The sequence below is a fragment of the Vombatus ursinus genome, unplaced genomic scaffold (genome assembly GCF_900497805.2).
Source record: "Vombatus ursinus unplaced genomic scaffold, bare-nosed wombat genome assembly UNPS02000749.1, whole genome shotgun sequence".
NCBI classification, from domain to species: Eukaryota; Metazoa; Chordata; class Mammalia; order Diprotodontia; family Vombatidae; genus Vombatus; species Vombatus ursinus.
Window position 1 is genome coordinate 4,357,786 of NW_020940527.1, and position 19,422 is coordinate 4,377,207.

Here is a 19,422-nt window from a genome sequence, read left to right on the forward strand (position 1 = left end):
TCCCACTGGACCATCCTTATAACCTAACCACCACTCAAATAAAGAGTAAGCTCTTCCAAAACACAGCCTCTTTCTCTTGGAACCATGGTGTCCCCAGTCCATACCAGAATAAGCCCAGTCATTTTCCCTTAGAGGGCAATTCTGTATTTTATCAGTTGCCTATAGAATCTTTTGATACAAATTGTCTTTTGATACATTTGGAACTATGATGAATGAGGAAGAAAGGTAGAAATAAATACCAGCTGCTTCAAACTGCCCAACATCAAAAAGATTTGTCCAGCTTGCTTTGGAGAACTCATCACGCCATGGCTAAAACTAGCAATCTCTGTTCCATACCAAAGAGGTGTCACTTCTACTTGGTTGTCAATGAAGAAGATATTCCTAAGTAATAATAATTCATTAGTAATAATAGTAATTCCTAAGTAATAAGAAAATATTCCTAAGTGCAGAATGGACTAATTTTATAACATGTTAGAAAAGAGAGAGAAAAAGACATGTAACATAAATGACAATAATAATAAATCCAATTATCTGAAAACCTCTATACCTTTCCTTATCATCACCACTATAACCATAGCCAATATTCTTTGAAGACACAGGTAATCTGTAAACCTCATTTCATCCTACAGTGTTAACATAGAAGAGTGCAGAGAGCCACGGTGGATCTTTATGGAAACCTGATACACCAAAGGCTTTTATACTCAGCTGAGCAAAGACCATGATTCAAAAACTTCTGCCCTGTGGGACCTCTCCAAAATCTTCCCAGCTCTACTTCCTTCATCAAAGACAAAAGATGGGAAGGTTTTATAAGTAATTCCCCAGAGAAGAAAAGAGAAAGTCTGGGCCCTACCTGAACTAGCAGTTCTGTAAATGTACCCTGACAGATATGACGCTGATGTTCAGAGATGTAATCATCTCCATCCCTGCACTACTTTTCTTGCCTCTAATTACAGGCAGCTTCTCCCTACATACTGAGCCTCTGAATTGTCTCTGTCTGTCTTCTTTGTTTTCTCAATTTAATTATTGTTATTGGTCTTCTATTGTCAGGAATTGAGCTGGTATGTTCAAGATGAAGCTGCCTGAGCCTGCCCAGAATGCCATTGGTGGAGACACAGATCTGAAAGAGGCTGTCACACAAAGCCCTTCTGTTAAGGCAGCACACTGACCCCCTGTGTGCCATGCTCCAATTGAGCACAGGTTCTGGAACTGGCCTCCACCCATTCCCTTTTTCACCCTCCTCCCACCTTTCCCAGAGGGAGAGCTTGTTCATACCAAAGAAAGCCAAGAACATTTAGTTCAGCAGTAAGAACAGGTGGCAGCTCCAATAAGGAACAAAAACTGGGATTCTTCCAATTGCTGAACTCCAAAGCAGAGAACAAGAAAGGGCATGAGCAGGAGAGGCATATCTCCCTGAAGAGTTCTCAGGAGGGAGGAGGCAGGCAAGCAAGAGGAAACCCATCTCTAAGGGTCATCTCCACTCCCCTAAACAGAGGAAAGCTGAGGAAGTTTCCTTTTCATTCTTGGCCCAGTGTAGCTTATTACAAACTACTTTTTGGTCTGTGTGCAATTTTCTTGGATTGAGAGCAAAAACAAGATTTTAATGACTAGAAGCAGGTGCTTCCTCAGCAGTCTTTCCTTGACTGGGTAGCAAACAATTCTGCCTACATAAGGGCTTAATTACTTGGATTACCAAAAACAATAAAAATAAGATAGAGACTGCAAAGAGTACCAGCACAAATATCTATATGTTCTGATATCTACAAATATAGCTGTTGCTCAAATTTAATTAAAGTATAGGAAGGTGAGAAAGAGGAAGAGAACAAGCATTTATTAATCCCTTGCTATGTGCCAGGAACTGTGCTGAGCACTGTACAATTATCACCTCTTTTGATTCTCACAACAACCCTGAAAGGTTGGTGCTATTATTATCTCCATTTCTCAGATGAGGAAACTGAGGCAAACAAAAGTTAAGTGACTTGACCAGACAGAAGTTAAGTGATTTGCCCAGGATCACGTGGCTAGTAAGTGTTTCATGTTGGATTTGAACTTAGGGCTTCCAGAATCCAGAATCAGTGCTCTATCTACTTCATTATCTAACTACTTATACTCCTAGCCTGAATTTGGAGAAGATGAAAAACAGCTCATTACTTTCTTCATTATGCTTCCCTTATCTTGCAACTAAAAATATTTTTATTTATTTATATTATTTTATCTTACATTATTATGTATATTATTTATATTATATATATATTATTTATTTTTATTTATAGTTAGATGTTAGCAATGTACTTGGGGAAAAGTGTCTAACATGATATCCTTAAGCACAAGATTGAATGATGTTGATTGAATGCTGGTGTAGCTAGATGGGTTCAGAACTGGCTGACTTGACAGTACAGTTAGATGAGTTCAGAAGTGGTTGACTGATGGGACCCAAAATGTGTTGATTAACAGATCAAAGACAACCTGGTAGAAGAGGTCTTTGATAGAACATCCCCAAGTTCTTTCCTTGACCCTCTTCTGGTCAACATTTTTAAGGCAGAAATGCACACAGATGTAAAAGTACTTTGTAATGAGCTATACTGTACCACATCGAATGAAAGATGAAGAATTCTTATTTAATTTATAAATGTTTATGAATCTGGGAGGGATAGCTAATACGTTGTGTGAATGAATTGGGGTTCAAAAAGATCTTTTTTTTTTTTAGTGAGGCAATCAGGGTTAAGTGACTTGCCCAAAGTCACACAGCTAGAATGTGTCAAGTGTTTGGTCTGAGGTTGGATTTGAACTCAGGTCCTCCTGACTTCAGGGCCGGTGCTCTATCCACTGCACCACCTAGCTGCCCCCAAAAACATCTTGACAGGCTGGAGTGGTAAGTTCAAACTGACAAATGACATTAATAGGGATGAACATAAAGTCCTGGATTTGGGTCCCAAAGATCAATTGCAGAAGTACTGAAGGACTATAAAAGAGAGATGATGTGCCTAGAAATCAGTATTTGTGGGGAAAAAAAGACTTAGGAATTATGGCAGAATGCAGGCTCTATATGAGTCAACAATGTTGCATCTCTGCCAAAAAGCTAATGCTATCTTGGGCTTTGTTACTAGAAGTTCACTGTTCAAAACAAAGAAGAGACAGTCCAATACACTCCCCCCCACATTATCATGCATATTATTTATTTATTTATATTATGAATATTATATTATTTATTTTTATTTATAGTTAGATTTTAGCAATGTACTCCCTCTCCCTCTCCCTCATATGGAAAAGGTTTCTAACAATTAGAACTGGTTACAGATGAGACAAACATATATCCAAAACAAGGACAGCATTTGATTTGACGCTGGAAATAGCAGACAGAATTCATCATTTGGTGCAGCAGAACGAAGTCTAGATTTGGAGCTATGGGGCCTGGCTTTGATCCTGCCTCTGCCACTTACTACTTAGTACAAGACTGGGCAAATCACCTATTTTACCTCTGTGGGTTTCAGTTTTCTCCCATGTAAAACAATAGAATTGGACAGGATGACCGCTGAGGTTCCCTCCAACTCTCAAATTCTATGACTTCTCTATGTTCTATAAGCTCTCCAAGTAGGAAAAGTAGAAGCAGGGAGAGGCAGTCACTAAACTTGGTGTTTTGTGACAGGTACCTCAGTCAGCAGCTTTGTCTGTCCCTCCAGATAGACTTCACTTGGGCCCTATCTCCTTAATAACTTCTTGCACAAATATTAGGTACTTTAAGCTTTCCCAGTCACTCAACTCTTCAGACTTCTCTTCTTCAAGCCTAACAGGGCAATTTTTAATTGTTCTACCTCTCCTCTTAATCTGTGCTTTCTAAACTTTTCACCATTTAAGCCCCTCTTCTAACTCCTTATCATTTTCATCTTTGCTAACATGGAGACTAAAACTGATGTCATTTGTCTCAGAAATTCAGTCCTCTAGAAAGGAGAAAAGGCTGTAAGTCAACACTCTGGTCTGGGTGATACTAGTGAAAAAGAAGGGGTAAATTGGAGATAGATGATGGAATAGCCCCATGTTTAGCATTTATAAAGTCTTTCACAAAGTGGCTCCAGCCTACCTTTCCGGGCTTATCATATCTCACTTTTCTTCATCCAGCAGACTTTCCAATCAAACTGTTCTGCCTACTGTTCCTATACATGACATCCCATTTCCCATATCTGTGTCTTTTTAGAGAGAGATACTATCTTGCTTAGAATGCTTAGAATCTCTCCTCATCTCTAGCTCTTACAATCCATGGATTCCTCTGAGGGTCGATTCAACTGCTTCCTCCTACATAAGGTTTTTTTCTAACCCCTCACAGTTGTTATCATCCTCAGAATTACTTTGCATAGATTGACAGATCCATATCAAATCTATAGATCTATCTCTGTACATTGTACATGCACACACTGACAGTAGTATTTCTGGGGCTTGGAGGTGACAGCCTCTCTTCTACACCTTCTCCCTATAAAGTAGAACTTACTTTGCCACTGTCCATAACCCATCTATTTATCCAACAAACATTTATCAAAGCACTATGTTGGTTGCTGAAGGAAATACCTGGATGGAGCTCTAATTTCACGGGTTATAGTATTCCTTCCTTTAATGTGAACAGCAACTCCTTTATGCCTTTTCATCTTATGAAATTCTTATCTGTCTCGGTTAATCCTCCATTGAGGCCTAATGAGGTATAGACCATGTTGGTGGTTATTTTACTATCTCAGAGTTCCACCACAGCATCTGGCCTATCCATCTACTTTTTCTCATTATCACTACATGGCCAGTCTACATCTTTTAATGGTCATTTGTTGTTCAGTCATTCAGTCACATCCAACTCTTCGTGACCCTGTGTATGCCAACACTGTCCATGGGGTTTTCTTGGCAAAGATACCGGAATGGTTTGCCATTTCCTTCTACAGTACAGGTTAGGTGATTTGCCCAGGATCACACAACTAATAAGTGGCTGAGGCCAAATTTGAACTCAGGCCCAGCGATCTATCCACTTACATCTAACTACCCCATTTAATGGTCATACACATTCTCCATGACATCTTACAGATCAGGTCTTAGCACAAGGTATTATTGGTAAAATGTTTCAACCTACTTAAGCCAAAAGACATCAGAGTCAAGGGTTATTCTGAGGCTTAAATGAGAAAATATATATAAAATACTTTGCAAACATTAAAGCACTATGTAATTATCAGTTATCATCAATATCCTGAATATTACTACCATCATGCATCATTCCAATGTCCTTTAAGTTACCTGTAACTTGGATTACATAATTATGGTATTCTAGGAATCACTACCACAATGGCATCAAGAGATGGTGCTAAAGAGACGGGCATTTAGAGCAGCCACCAGTTTGGGATCAATGAACACACTACAAATGAGAACAACCAAGGCAGACAAGTTGAGGAGCTGAACGGAACCAAGGCTATACCTAAAGCAGAACATAGTACCAAGACAAGGAAATCATTGATAGAGTGCCAGACCTGGCCTCAGGAAGACCTAAGTTCAAATCTAGCCTCAAACACTGACTAGCTGTGTGACCCTGAGCAAGTCACTTAACCCCTGCCCATCTCTTTCCTCATCTGGGGATAATAACAGCATCTACCTCCTAAGGCTGCTGGGAGGATAAAATGAGATAGTACTTATAAAGCACTCTTATAAACCTTAAAAGTGCTATACAAATGGAAGCTATTATTGTTATTATCATTATAGCAAGGTCTAAGGAAGTATTAGTAAAAGGTGAGGTTTAGGTTTCATTCTACCACAGTTTGGTACCAACAAAGTGACAAAGCATGTACCAAACAAGGTATCTAGGTTGGGCCTTTCAGAGGACAAACTCCTTGCTAGCCAGCCACGACCCTCTATTGTTTTGCATGACAATGGAACAGAAGCAGAGTCTCTCCATCCCCACCTCAAAGACGCTTCAGCTCTGTTGGGTATCATTGGCAGAAGTCATCTACCAGCTCCAGGCCATGAGGGTGATAGGCAAGCTCCCAGGGCCTCTCTTCTGCCATTTATCTTTCCCAACTCAATCCCATGTCTTTGTAAAACGAGTTTTTATCAGTCAGTCAACAAGTATCTATTAGGTACTCATGTGCCAGGCACTATACCAAGGACTGGTGATATAAAGAAAGGCAAAAACAGTTTCTGACTTCAAGGAGCTCATATTCTAATAAGGAAAGACAATATGTAAAAAAAATTAGATACCTACAAGATATATATAGAATAGATGGAAGGTGATCTGAGAGGGGAAGATCCTGATAACTGGGAGCAGGCATAGGGGTGGGGAGGGGTGGAATGACCTAGAAAGAACTCTTGCAGAAGCTGAGATTTGAGCTGTAGTGTGTCTTAGAGGAAGCCAGGGAAGCCTGTGAGTACAGACAAGGAGGTAAGATGTGTCCTTATTATTCTGATTTTTATCTTGTACCCACCTGTTTCCTCTATATACTATATCTTGTATGTACTCAGACACATTGCAACTGTGTGACCCCAAGCAAGTGATGGAACCTTTCTTAGGGGCATTTTCTTCTGTAGAATGGTGATAAGAATAACATCTACCTCAAAGGGTTACTGTGAGTGTCAAATTAAAGAATGTGGGAAAATGCTTTGCAAACCTTAAGTGCTATAAAAATGTTGACTTATCATCATTGTCACTATTACTGTACATATCTTGTAAGTATCTATTTCTTTCTTTTTTTGCAAGGCAATTGGAGTTAAGTGACTTGCCCAGGGTCACACAGCTAGTAATTGTCAAGTGTCTGGTCTGAGGCTGGATTTGAACTCAGGTCCTCCTGACTCCAGGGCTAGTGTTCTATCCACTGCGCTGCCTAGCTGCCCCTTATCTATTTCTTTATATATTGTTTCCCCCATTAGTATGATGGAAGAGACTGTTTTTCCTTCTACTTGCAGCCCTTAACATAGGGCTTTTGAAACAGTAATACTGTTCAATCATTTCAGTCATGTCTGACTCTTTATGACCCTATTTGGGGTTTTCTTGGCAAAGACACTGGAGTAGTTTGCTATTTTCTTCTCCAGCTCATTTTACAGATGAAGAACTGAGGCAAACAGGGTTAAATGACTTGCCCAGGGTCACACAGCTAATAAGTGTCTGAGCATAGATTTGAACTCAGGAAAAAGAGTTTTCCTAACTCCAGGCCCAACACTCTGTGCACTATGGCGCCACCTAGCTACCCCTCACTAAAAGATTAGAAAACAACTATGATGACTGGTTAAATGAGTTTATATTTAAAAAGATGAGCAAATTAGTAAGTTTTCAAAGCTACAAAGAATTTTGAAGACTTCATGTTCATCTCTACAGATGACCAAGTCAGAGGAAGTAGGAAGTGTTTAGGTTAGACACAAAAATAAACTTCCTGACTCTAAGGGCTTAATATACCAAGTTAATATGGGAAAATGCAGAATCATTTCCTGGTGACTATTAGGGTTCCTGGATAATATGGAAGTAACCTCATCTGGAGCTGGTGTAATCTCTGAAGTTCCTTCCAATGCAACTGATCTATACAGATAAAACATTTAATTATTACCAAATGACAATGAATAATTTTTTATACTACTTTAGAATTACATTATTTCTTATTACTTCTCTCCCTTGCTTGCTCATGGTAGCAAAGCATCTTGTCCAGTACTGGTAACGTAACATGTACTTAACAAATACTTGTTAAACGACTGAGTCCTCAAATTCACAAGTCATCAGAACCATCACAAACTTTCCTTTCCCATCAGAATAGTCTAAAAGCTTTTCAGTCACAGGCTCACATTATTAATGAACACCACTTTGTCCAAAAATGTACATTTTTTCCTGCCTTTGTTATCTTAAACTGATATTCTCACACACACACACACACAATCACTAATTAGGGAGACTAGCTGAATTGAATCAATCAATGCCACATTCTTCTTTGCCTATAACAAAAACCACTCTGTCTTACATCCTGGCACTGCAAAGGCTCCAGTACAATCCCTGGAAGGAGAACAAAATCATTGTGGCATAGTAAGTACAGAGGACGGATTTCCTCCTCCGAACTGAGATAAATAAATAAGTGAACACCAAAGTCAAGTCATGCACTATGGCAGAGAAAACAGCAGACTTTCAAGATGAATAATATGTAAGAGCTCTGTGCTACAGGCATGCAACAATAAAGGTTGAGAAGAAATATGGAAATAGACCTCGTGTAGCAAACTGGGGATTGTGGACAGAAACCAAGTAAGGTAAAGACCTCTTCTAATTGTCAATTCACAGATCTCAGGTATAGGGGTCCAAAGGAAGCAAAAATACACGTGAATACTGAAATAAAGTATGTGATGAAAGCCAAAAATGAATAAGCCATTAAGTGTGTTTTAAACAAGTGAAACTTGTTTCCCATCTCTTGCATCTCCCTTCTTTCCACTCCCAGCAGTACTACACTAACTTAGTGTGCTGCTGACCTAGACTACTGCAATAGCTTACTAACTGGGGGTCTCTTCCCACTCCTGTCCTTGGTCCACAGAGCAGCCTAAACAACGTTCCTGAAGCAAAGTTATGACCACGCCACTCTGCTCACAAAGCCCCCTGCTGCCTCTAGAGCCAAATACAAACTTCTCCAGTAAGCACTCAAGAAGCTTCACACCGTGGCTACAGCCTGCCTCCCAGGCTTATTACATAACCTTCCTCTTCACTTCAGGCCAAAATAGCCTTCTTGCTGTTGCTCACACACTCAGTTAGGCTGGTCCTCAGAGAAAAGCTAGCCAGTGCATCATTGGGCCAACACTCACAGCCTTTCAAATTTGGCAAGGCCTAGCTTTAGTGGTGCTCCTCTAAAAGAATCCTTGAAATCCTAGGGTCACCTCCATTCTGGGATAAAACATCAGAACAGAACTTCAGGGAAGAGTAAGAAGACAACGCCATTAATTCTCCAATATCTTTTTTTTTAATTTTTATTTTTTGTTACATTTTAAGTTCCGAACCGTCTCCTTCCCTCCCTCCCCACCCAACACTACAGAAGGCCACCATCTGACACAGATACGCACATACATACACACACACGTGTATACACATATATGTACACACACATATATATATGTGTAAAACCATACTACGCACACCCCCACTTATCAATTCTTTCTCTAGAGGTGAACAGCACCTTCCTGCACAGGTCCTTTGAAGTCGATCCTATCTTCTTTAATAATTCCTCAGTAATACTTAGTAAGCGTCCACTATACAAATGACTACACACCAACTCTCAAATATACAGAACTAATACATTCAGCAGACATCTCCTGAAGACTCACACTCACAGAAGAAAAATCACCAATAAAGACTTGCTAAATTCAATTAACAGAATGGAAATTTGAAGGTTCATTACTTCTACGAAAAAAAAAATCCATATGTCAAACTCAGGAGGAAGCCCTGCAAAGACAAAAGATGCCACACTGAGTAGGCCACTACCAAAATGAACCTTCCGGGACAGCTAGGTGGCACAGTGGATAGAGCTCCAGTCTTGGAGTCATGAGCATCTGAGTTCATATTCAGCCTCAGACACTTGACACTTACTAGCTGTGTGACCTTGGGCAAGTCACTTAGCTCCAATTATCTCACCAAAAAAGCAAAAAAAAAAAAAAAAAGTTACAAGGAGGCAAATTTAGGGGCAGCTAGGTGAAGCAGTGGATAGAGCACCAGCCCTGGAGTCTTCCTGGAGTCAGGAGGACCTGAGTACAAATGGAGCCTCAGACACTTGACACTTACTAGTTCTGTGACCCTAGGCAAGTCATTTAATCCCATTGCCTAGCAAAAAATAAAAACAAACAAACAAACAAATAAAATGCACCTTCCATTTAAAAGTAGGAGTCAAAAGAAAAATAGGGACTAATAAACATAATTTCACTATGTAGCCAATTCCACTTATTAAAGCCATGCCTTTATGAGAAGAAAATCATAGAAAAGAAAATAAGATTTCAGCGTGCAAGGAATTTTAGAAAATCTAAGGAAGCAATAAGGAAAGCTTAAGTATAAGTAATTGTATGTATGTTTGTCTACATCTGGCCAGAAAGGGACAAAAATATAATACATATTTCATAAAAAATGCATATAGTACTTGTCCGTTCATTCAACGATTATATATTGTGTTTACTGCATTCCAAGAAATATATTATGTACTTTGGGGGAAACAAAAAAAATTAAGGTACCTCTTCCCAAGATACTAATAACACAACACAGGGTTTTGTTTTGTTTTGTTTTGTTTTTAATATATAAGGTTAGGCACTACAATCAGGAGCACTAGTATGGAAAAACTTGATAAGGTGAATTAGTCTTAAGCACTGTTTAGAAGTGGAAGAGGTCTGTGGTTTGGCAGAAGAGTGTAGATATTCCTGGCAAGGGGAATGACATTTGTATTGTTTAAGAGATAGGCAAGGTATGTGCACAGAATAAGTATGTTAGTTTGGCTAAAATGGAAAGTGTAAATGAAGGTGTATCACATGATCAGGGAATGAAAAGTGGGGGGAGGGAGGAGAGAAGAGAGAGGGAAACTGGTACTAAGTTTAGAGAGATCCTGACTTCTAAGAAGCAACACAGAGAATGTGTACAAGCTCACCAGTCTTTCCCAGTAGAGCTAAGTTTCTCGTTCAACATGACCCTTCCATTCAGAGATTTCTCCGGTCTTTAAATTTCCCTAAAAAGGTTCTTTTATTACTTTTCATGGTAAGACCCAGGCTTCCCTCTGGTAAGGAGAGGTTGATGTAGTTGGTATTTTGCTAGAATTCAGTAATTCTCTGTATAAACCAGCCCTGATGGCATCTGTCCACAAAGCTGAAGGCACTCAATTAGATGAAACTTAGGGCTTTACTCATTTTTTGTTTTGGCTTGACTTGTATGGGAAAGCATAATCCAGAACTATACAATCTATTAGTGGCTTAATTCTACCAGTTTCATGCAGAACTGTCCAATTAATCCACTATTTCTACTCCAATTTGTGTCATGATTAATTAACTTTTAAGGTCATAAGGATTTATAAACAAAGGATAGAGGGAAAACTACATTTCTAGAACAAGAGGTAATAAAGCAAGATATTTAAATGAAATGTCTCTAAGGAATGCTCCTAGAAGATACTTAGCAGCTCTGACTTCACACTTATAAACTCTGAGTGTCAGTTGCCATGATTTCCAGACACAGTTCTACAGAAATCTGGCATCTGCAACCTTCATTTGAACCTAAAGTATGAACACTTGCAGGTGTAGAGAGAGATGGACTTGGAATCACTTGCAATATTTAAAAAAAGTCAAGACAGTAGGGAAATTCTTCTAGTTTCCCTGCATCCTCAAGACGTTCCCAGGTGTCTTGTGTAGTTTTTTTGGCCAGGATATAACAATTCTTTGTCCGAAATGGAAAACATTAACTACAGCGACACAAACTAGTTCCATCCAGGTGCACCAGTAACTTACTTCAAATGCAAGCTTTATGAAATTGAAAAGGGCTTCTGGCAAACTCATTTCAGAATCCAGGAAATCTTATCCAACCACAACCATTCCACCTTGCATCTGCATGAGTAGAACCCAGGGAAGCTACCAGGCTAAATGAGCTGATGACCCACGTGGAAGGCAACCACTTCCTATTTTTGGTGCTTCCTTTTCTGCCATCACTCCAAAGCCTTGGGAAGTGCTTCAGTAACTTCTCAGTTGGAAAGCTCCCTAACTTTCACAGCACTGGAACCTTTTCCCTAGGATTAAGCTCTTTGAGGTCTGTTCCCTTCCTCCAGTCTGTTTTTCCCTCCTCCAAAATCTAAATAAATAACTAGGTTTCTTAGAATTCAGAAATTAATGTCAAATTTAGGGTCAAGTAATACATAGCTGACAACAACAGTACTTAAAATTTAATGTCTATAATAACGAAAAAACACCAATCATCAGTACTAGCAACTCCTAGTAGGAACAGAAAATACAGCAAAACTCTGCTTTAGCAAAAACTCATCAGTTGTATGTCTCATTATAAGATACTAAAAGGTTCTAATATTAGTAAAAAGAAAACACGTAATTAGCCAAACAACAAATACACAGTATTCCAACTGAAGAGACCCCAACAATGCACCAAAGTTTGGACAGACTTAAAAGGGGCTCAGAAAATTCAACTATTAAAACCAAGGTTTAACAACTTGGGAGCAACTAATGGCAGAGTTAGTTGGAACAGCTCTCAAAGTAACCAGACTGCCGATTAAAACATTAGGAATGTGCTGCTGGTGAAATGGAACAGGAGCAATTCAAACACTTACTTTGAGAGCACAAAAGATGCAGGAGTCTCCCATGCACTTGTGTGTAGTGAGTTGTCTAAAGCTGCGACGGAAGATGTCCAAGTGCCATAGAACCTGACAAAAGTGGGAAAGCATTTCATCATTCTGCACAAAAAACTGTGACTTAATACTCTATTCTATGAAGAATAAAATCAACGTATATCATAATGGAGAAGTCACTTTGGGAAGGAGGGAAAAGCAGAAGCTAGTGCATCAGAGAAACATCAAAAGAGACAGGAAAGTTAGCAAGAAGGGCACATATGTGGCAAAAGGGAAACAATATTGTGTTTAAAAGGAAAAAAAACATGAGAAGCATACATGGGCATGATAGTCTAAAAAGTAAATGTAGGGAAGGAAATTTGGGCTGTGACGGTTCAGTATGCTAAAAGGTGCAGTAAGTACAAACAATTTTTAAGTTATCTCATGAGCTCAATATGATGGGCTACATTTGGAACAGAGTATAGAACACTACCATTCAGAATCTAATATAGAGTGAGTTTTGTATTAGGACTACCAATTTTTGTTTGCTTGCCTTTTAGAAAACTCTGTGGCTACAGAAAGTAAAGAGACTTAAGAGGTCATACTATTTTCTAAAGAATGTAGAAAATAGGGGTTGAAATCCCTAAAGAGCAACATCTTAGAAGCCTCCCCCTATGTATAGCATGTGTAGCAACATGAAACAGTATTAAAGGGCAGAAAGGATTCTTGAGCTCTCAAAGATTTCTATAGTTTCTAGTTCTTTAAAACTTGAAATGCTGAAATATACCAAGGCCAATGACACTTCACAATGGGATTTAATATACTACTTTTCATATCATAAATTAAAAATAATAAACCATACAAATGATAAATTTCAATCTGTAGAATTTTAACTGTTTTTTTTAACATTTTAAAAATTGGAACTGAGATTTCATTGGTGTGAAAAAAAACTCCAAGCGAGGAAACTCCTTTTACCAAGGGAGCTTTACCTCCTCTGCAGTGTCTGGTTTGAGAGCTGCCTGGGTCACTGAGAAGGAAAGGGATGTGTCCAGGGCAAACCACAGAACAGAATGTTCTGGGGCAGTACTAGCCCTCAGAGTCTCGATTCTGAAGACAGCTCTCAGTCTAATACACAACACAGCACAAAGGGCAGTTAGGAGAGATTCCTACCCCAATTCTTGAGTGCATTCTTCTTTAAGAATAAAGCATATAGCCCTGCCATCTTTATAAACTGCAAAACATTGTTATTCTTAGGACAGGAAGTCAAAAATACTACTTTATCTGAGACGTAGGGAGAATGTACAGAGGCTAAATTAATTACTTAAATAGGCCTACAGCCAAGAAATAGAAGTACAAAAACTTGCTTCAAGTGATCATACTGCCTGCTTTAATGCTTATACCATACATGGTCAGATACTCAAAAAGATATATTCAGACACTGTCAAATCTCATCTGAAATGGAGCCAACGGGACTTGTCCATCAGTCAAAAAGCATATATTATGTCTTTACTCTGACAGGCACTGTGCTAAATGGTAGAGATACAAAGGCAAAAGAGTCTCTGCCCTCATGGAGCTCACAATCTAATGGGGGAGACAAGATGTAAATAAATAGGTGAACACAAGATCCATACAGTGCAGATATTAAGTATTCTAAGAGGAAAAGGCAGTAGCAGCTAGAGGACCTGGAAAAGTCTCCAAGAGAAGGTTAAGTTCAGGAAAGTGCTTAAAGCAAGAATCTCTCTACATTTACCCCTCAGGGACCTTAAAATGTTTCTTTTCTATCTAAGGACTTGAGCATCTGTGATTTCATAAAACTAGAGAATTTGAGAACTGGAAGGAACTGTAGAACTTATGGTGATCCTACCACCTTGTTTAACAAATGAGGAAGAGAAGGTCCTTAGAGACCAGAAGACTGGCCCACAGGGGCACAGCCAGGGTTAGAACTCAGGGACCTTAAGTCCCTGTTCAACGCTCTTTCTACCATAACATGCTGCTTTTCTTTTCCTCATAGTATTTTACTTGTTTAATTGCTAAGGTATTAGTGAATGAGGCATTAATCTCCAAGGTGCACAGCATTAAGTTTCATTCAGGTCCTTTCACTTTGTACAAATGAAAAGAATTACGAGGTAAAAAATAGCTGCTGGGGGGGGCAGGGTGACCCTAAAACCCGGTGGCCTCCTTAGCCAGAGCAATCTCAACATATGACAGTCCCAAGAAAGGTGGGGATGGCAAGAAGTACCCAAAAAGAATAATAGAGAATTCACTTTTTAACAGTGCTGTTCAGGCACGATTGACCAGATGTTGTTTATGAGCCAACATAAGAAAAAATGCTAAGACAGAGAGGAAAAGGATGGAACTGAACATAATAAAAGCTGTATATACTGACAGCATAAATATCATAAGGCTGCTACAATTCATTAAAAAATCTTTGACTTGACTGGAAAGATTTTTTACTTCTAAAAGAGAAAGGTGATTTTGTCAATAAGAGAACTTTGTTTCAAGTGAAGAAAATCAGAGACTTTCACTTTTAAGAAAAATGTTAGAATATGTTGACAGATTTTTATTTTCTTAGTCAAGAGAACCAAACTAAAAAATCAAAATTGTAGCTCTCAATGCAACAAGGAATTTTAAGAGCTCCTCTGGTCCCCATTCCTAAGTCCCTTCATGCATGGAAAGTGTTATTTTCATTACACTAATTAGGCAACTGAGGCCCAGAGAAGTGAAGGGACTTGCCCAGGACTGTGGCTTCTGAGACACAGAGGAATCCTCACAGTTCTACATTGGTATGAGTCAACAGAAATACAACAGTAGCAATTTGAAATCAGAGTATGATAGGAAGAAAAAAAAAGAGGAAAAAAAACCATTTCAAGACTTCTTACCTGCAGGGCACTATTGAGGAAGCAACTGTTTTGTCCAGGCTCATTACTGAGACCTTTACTAGGAGCTATGGAAGTTGTGCTCCGTGGGGCAAACATCCCCTGCACACTTCCCCGTCCTACAGAAAAATAATTCCTTTTCCAAGACATTGTTCACAGTTAGCCCCAAATACAGAGGGGGTCTTTATCGGTTTGAGTCTCCTGTTGCTTAAGTGCTCAACAGAAATGGAGGTGCAGAGCAGTCAATTTTTGTAGTAAAAGTTTGAGCTGGTACCTCCCCACAATGGGCCAAAGTATTTCTCCAGGTCCAGATGAAAAAACCGTCATTCAACTGTTCCCAAAAGTAGCAAAATTCTAACATTCAAACAGGAGGGATGCAAACAGTGGGGATCCATGTTCATCTGCAAGTTGTTGTTCTATTCAGTACTTTCACTAAAGTGGCAGCAACTCCACAAAACCCTTGTGAAAAACTGTAATTCTCAATTCCAGAAACATCCAGGATCAGTAAGGGACACTTTTCTTGGGACTGAAGACAAAAATCCAACTAGGAAAAGGCAGACAAACCGGAGTAAAATGAAGCTCTCTGGGGCTATAGTTGACTGTTCCATCATCTAGTGGCTTGAAAAGAACAACTCCAATTCCGACAGAAGGGCAAAAAGATTCCACAACAACCCTGGAAGGAGATATGCATTGTGCTTTGTTTTCACTTTGCCAAAAATTCTTCTAGTCACCCATCCAGAACATCAGAGAGCTCTGTCTCCTCTTTTCTTCTGTGACTGGAATAGCCAGCCCTGCCAGAGTGCTTTAGAAAGGAAAAAAAAAAATAATAAAAGCTTACATCACTTAATGACTGTGCTGGCTTAGCTATGTTCTGCCAAAACCAATGTTGCCTCACCTCTCACTACAAACTTGAAACCTTGACATAAAAAAAAAAGTCAAACAAGGAGAAGGAAAAAAAGGTGTGGGGCATGAGTCCTGGGAAACTTCTCTGAAATTTGTTTGAAAGGGGTTACAGACAGAAGTTGATTTTAAAAGAAGCAAAAACAAATACACAATTTTTCAGGATCAAGCAAAATTGAGGAAGCATACACCCAACCTAGACCTTAAACAGTTTCTGATACCTCTCTGACACAGAGTTTACAAGTATATGTATAAGTAAATGCATTCTATATAATACACATATGTTATGTAAATAAGTATGAAAACTTAATTTAGAGTCTGGGAAGGACAAGTCATCAATCTGGAATTTGTTCTAAACAAAGGTATCACATATGTGAGAGATATCACAGGCATATGACCATCCCAGTTTATCAAAAACAAGACTCCTATATTCTCTGCCAGGGGAACAGGGAAGATTAAAAACACAAATCCTTCATCATCAGGTGACAAAGCTCATGCTCAGAAAGGAATCAAGCATCTCTTTTTTTTAAAGTCAACCATGAAAAGGAAGCACCCAATGCCAATATGAAGTCTTAGAAATATGTATGTTAAACAGTATTGTGAAGAACAAAAAGCATCTTCTGTGAGCATTGTTATATCACTCTTACTTCCAAAATACAAAAAGCTAACAGCTTTAGAGAGTGAGAAACATACACTTTTGCACAAGAACCACCCAGAATAAAAAGATATAACCTACAATGGTGAAAGGAGAACCCACACCAAGGAAATGTCTTTGAAAAGGAGTCATACACACACTTCAAGTACTAAAGAGCTGTAGTTTCATCAATGTGGAAACTCCCTTCCACTGACACACACAGCCATTCTCTAGGCCTTAGATCAAGATTTTCACTACTTGCTTCACTGACATTCCTTCAGCCAATAGCTAACCTTCTGGTGATAAACCCCTCCAAACAATCGAGACTGACTCTCAGATGACACACAGGCTGGCTCATACTGAAGCCTCATCATCTGAAGAGGAATTGTTTTGAACTTGTGTCTGTTGTAACAGCCTTTGAGATCTCCAGGCCATGACAAGATCTTTGGGGTAGGGCTTTAGTGATGGATATAACACAGAGTGCAAGTTTATATGTGTATGTAAGAAATGCTGAAAGGTTTTGTATCGAAGGTGAGTTTGGAGCCAGGTTTAAAAGGAGAGGGACTGATTTAAAAAAAGAAGGCAGGAGATCATCCTGAAGGAAAAGTCTTTTAAACAGTCAACTCACAATCCAAAAATAAAGGGAAAAATAATTTTAAAGCTAACCAACAGAGTAGGGAATAAGAAAATAGAAATGCCTTAAGGCACTGCTAAAGACACCATTTAATAAAGTAATAATTTCATATTCATCGCTATAGTGTCTCTGCTATTTTAGCTGTGCAAAGTGCTACCCATATTTCAACACAGGTAATACAAAAAAAAGAGAGATGAGAAAATGTCTTGTTAATTGACCAAAATGCATCCCGAATATCAAGTGTCTCATAGGCAGTAAGACCTCCATAAGGATGGGAACAGAAAATTTTAAAATATACCAAAGAGCAGTGTTATTCTAGGAACAGTCATAATATTTATTTCTCGTATCTCACTGTCTGCTTGGAGTTACGCTTGTTTTATACACATTTGTACATATCTTTCCCTCTCCTATTTGACTATACCCTGTATGAGGACAGAGTATTATCATCTTTTACTTTGGTATTCCTGGTACGTAATCCTTATCCAGCACAGTGCTGCTAAGCCTTAATAAATATTTGTTGAAATGAACTGAATTGATTCCGCTGCTCAACCTCACCTTTGGCCTAACAAGAATGCCAATGAGGGAGCAAAGGCGAGGAACTCTAAAGTAACGACGTTTCTGGAAGAAGATAACCACAATCTCCTCCTTCCTTTCAAGGTTTACCCAAAAAAATTGTCTTGTCCAAACATGACAAAATTACAAATAACAAGTGCTAAGTTTCATTTTGACCAAAAACTACCTCTGTCTGGGAGGCAGATCTTGTTCAAACATGATAAAATTACAAATACAAGTGCTATGTTTCATTGTGACCAAAAATTATCTCTGTCTGGGAGGCAGGTACAATTTCAAGTGTCCATTTTCAAAAATCTGAAACTTTCTCTCTCTCTCTCTCTCTCTCTCTCTCACACACACACACACACACACACACACACACACACACACAGAGACAGAGACAGACAGAGTCCACCTAAGCAACAAAGTGAAGAAAATGAACGCAGTGGCAGGAAAAGAGTCAAAGGGTTGTTACAAAGTATACATCTTTTACATCATACCTTCTCTAGGTAAGACAGAAACTAAATGATGAAAACAGAAAAGATTGAAATCAAGAAAAGCAGCAACAGATGAAGTTATTTGTACAGGTTATTTAAAGGGAAAACTGAGGTAATTAATTGGTCTATAAGTTTTAAATCTATGATGCTATGACCCTACATAGAGGTACAGGTACAAATTTTAGTTTCTGAAGGGATACAATATTTCTAATCTGTACTTCAAAATTTAGCACTTAATTATGTAGCCTATTGTTCTCTAATTAGTTTAGGTATGTTATCTTGTCTCTCCAACTAAAATTGCCTCAAGAAGAGAAACTATGTCTTAAAATTTATACTGTATCTTCTATAGTAACTAGCACAGTTTTGAACACAAAAGAGGCACTCAATAAATGTTTCTTAGTGGCCAATATTAAATGAAAATATGCCCAGGTCTCTGACATAGGGCAGAAAAAACTCTCTTCCCTCCCCATACTTCCTCAAGGGCACACCCTAACACAATACTCACACGCCCCATTCAAGTCTGCTAAACAGCCTTCAGCCAGTCAAGTCGCATTCTTACAGCACAACTGCGGCAAAGGAATGCAAAGTGCCAAGCCTTCTCTTTGCCAACAGCCCAAATGACTTGGCAGACAGGTGCAGTTTCCAGGATCCACTTCCACAGCCTCCTGAAACAGCCTGACTTCGAAATACAGTCTAAGCAACAAAGTGAGGAATAGGGGAGCAGGCTCTGAAGGCCAGTATCCTATAGGCCATAAGGTGAAGAGAGCTTTTGTTACTTCTATCATACATTCTCTAGGTGTGTCAGAAACTAAAGGTTGTAAACAAGACAAGACAAAAATGAAAGCCATTCAGTTTAGCAACAAATGATGGAGAGAAACAGTTGTCAATTGCTTACCCTGAAGCTACAGGTCATGAAACAAGAAACTATTAGGGCAGGATAACCCTCCACATTGTGAGGAAAGAAAATGTCTTTCTTGCTACAGAACCCAAATAACTTGGGAAAAACAAGCAATTTTTATCTGCAACAAAGCAAAAAAAATTGTATTTTGCCGAACAATTCAAA

General features: G+C 38.9%; 1 protein-coding gene across 5 annotated transcripts in view; it reads right to left on the minus strand.

Annotated features, from left to right (window-relative positions):
* USP54 (ubiquitin specific peptidase 54) overlaps positions 1–19,422 on the minus strand; it is a 121,439-nt gene that overhangs the window by 39,105 nt on the left and 62,912 nt on the right. For all 5 annotated transcript variants that reach the window (XM_027858602.1, XM_027858615.1, XM_027858623.1 and 2 more), the window contains 2 exons: positions 15,146–15,944; positions 12,270–12,362 (listed from right to left, as the gene is read on the minus strand). In XM_027858602.1, coding sequence (XP_027714403.1) covers positions 12,270–12,362; positions 15,146–15,292 — 240 coding nt within the window. In that variant the 5' untranslated portion in view covers positions 15,293–15,944. The remainder of the gene's footprint in view (positions 1–12,269; positions 12,363–15,145; positions 15,945–19,422) is intronic.